We start from the raw sequence: 2,092 nt of genomic DNA on the forward strand, positions 1-2,092 counted from the left end.
TATTTATTTATTTATTTATTTATTTATTTATTTATTTATTTATTTATTTATTTGAGTGGTGTTATCATTTCGATGTTTAGCCAGTGTTGCCATACAGTATTACCTGGGGCAGGGGAAACAGTTTGATGAATATTTACCTTCACTAGGTATAAGGAAATGGTTGGGGGTATACACTGACAGTATGCCATTTTTTAAAGAAAAAAAACTATTGATCTTTCACTTATTGATAGTTGTTTTATGGGTTTTATTGTCATTCTGTGTCAAATCTAAACATGCCCCAGAATGAAATTCAGACAATTTTCATATCATGTCATATAATTCCAGTCTGACTATCAGGTTTTTTTTTTTTCAGAGGTGAAATATTGGTCAAATTGTCAAACCTTAGAATCATGAGGAACAGCGAGGATTGTACTGCCTTACAAAAACTGATAATTAACTTTTTTTTTTTCATTTCAGATGTCAGACCCAAAAAACGAGTTACAGAAGTGAAGCGGGTGTCTGCTTCAGTCCTCAAGAAGGAACATCGTAACATTACAAAAGCTGGTGAGACTATGATGACGAGTGGATCTAGTGTTTGTTCATTTCTGTAGTGACAGCTCACACAGCTACAGAAATAAACACTTTTATATGTTTATTTTGTCATTCTCATACTCAAAAGTTCCTGAAGTGAAAGCTAAACCAGAACTGGTGAAAACAGGTGAAAGCAAAGTTTGTATTGTTTGTATTAAGTTATTTTGTTAAAATAATTTTTCACATATCCTTTCATACTTTAGTTACTTTAACAATTTAGCAAAAAAGCCGAACTCATGTTTTGTAATAGTCAAGTAGTCATTTTTAAAAAAAAATACCAATACACGCATTGATATATAATTTTCCATAATGTGTAAAATGTTTTGCCATTGACAGCCCTAAAGGAGCACAAAAAGGAACTACAACCAAAAATCAGGCCTACACCTGTTAAACTAGGTAATAGGAACACTACAAGAATTGTAGAAAAACAATGTTATTTAATTTTAAAAATAGAATTAAAAACACGTTTGAAATGTTAAGAAGTAAAGGAGTTAAATTACTAAGTTCTTATCAAAAGTTGGTAAAACAGTGAATAGTTTCCTGTGTAAACRTGACAACACAAAAATATTAAATTTACTGTATTTCCACAGATGCTGATGAAGCAAAGAAAAAAGATAAAACAACCCATGAAAAGAAAGGTAGGCTTGGTCATAGAAGCTATATTTGTTTTAATATCAATTTTTAATTATATAATTTTGCCCACTTGTGACATTAATTTTTTTAATTTTTTTTAGATGCAGTGCTTACAAAAGAGAAATCCAAACGAGCTCCTTCAAAGAAAGGTAAATTTGCTGTATACATGATATATTGACCTCTCCATTAGGCACATGAACGCAAATTGTTGTATTGTGACTTTAAGCTTTAAATTGTGTTTATTTCAAGGTATTCCTAATATAAAATCATTCAGTTTATTAGTGACAAAGACGAAGAAGAACACTTAAAATGTGATGCAATTTATCATAAACTCATTGCTGAAACTGGGAGTCAAAATCTCTGTCAACCTCCAAACTACATTAACAGTATTAGACTTTATGGAAGAACAGGTGTGTCAGACTTTACAACTGTTTTCAACGCTGTGCAGAAATATTAATCAAGTTTTGCTAACATGCACTCTGTTGGGACCATAGCAGCTCCTGCCAGGCACGCCACAAATGGGAAGCCATGGGCTGGACTATGCATTTGTGTTAGCATCAGAGAGGCTAGCGACTAGCATGCTTTGGCTGCTCACCTACTGGCACAAACTTTTTTTTTAATAAAGAAAACTTTCACAACAAAGATGGTTGACATAAAACCTATAAGTGACATGCACCGACAGAATTTACTGTTCAACATGACGTCAATAATAAACATTAAGCATAAAACATGTTACTGTGACGCAGCTGTGGTTACCACTTGAATTAGCAGCTGTGTTTGCCCTTGTCTACTGGTCGACGGCAGTGTTTTTTTTTTTCTCTCTTTAGCCAAATTATGAGAAATATTGATGGCATTATAAATTATAATTCAATTTAGAGAAGCTTAATTT

At 32.4% G+C, this 2,092-nt stretch overlaps 1 protein-coding gene across 1 annotated transcript in view; it reads left to right on the forward strand.

Annotated features, from left to right (window-relative positions):
• LOC106518454 (neurofilament heavy polypeptide) overlaps positions 1-2,092 on the forward strand; it is a gene marked incomplete in the record, with an annotated part of 12,331 nt that overhangs the window by 6,169 nt on the left and 4,070 nt on the right. Inside the window, 5 exon segments of the mRNA XM_014009753.1 lie at positions 457-543; positions 659-697; positions 907-966; positions 1,161-1,208; positions 1,305-1,352. Coding sequence (XP_013865207.1) covers positions 457-543; positions 659-697; positions 907-966; positions 1,161-1,208; positions 1,305-1,352 — 282 coding nt within the window.

This window comes from Austrofundulus limnaeus, unplaced genomic scaffold (genome assembly GCF_001266775.1).
Source record: "Austrofundulus limnaeus strain Quisiro unplaced genomic scaffold, Austrofundulus_limnaeus-1.0 Scaffold61, whole genome shotgun sequence".
NCBI lineage: Eukaryota > Metazoa > Chordata > Actinopteri > Cyprinodontiformes > Rivulidae > Austrofundulus > Austrofundulus limnaeus.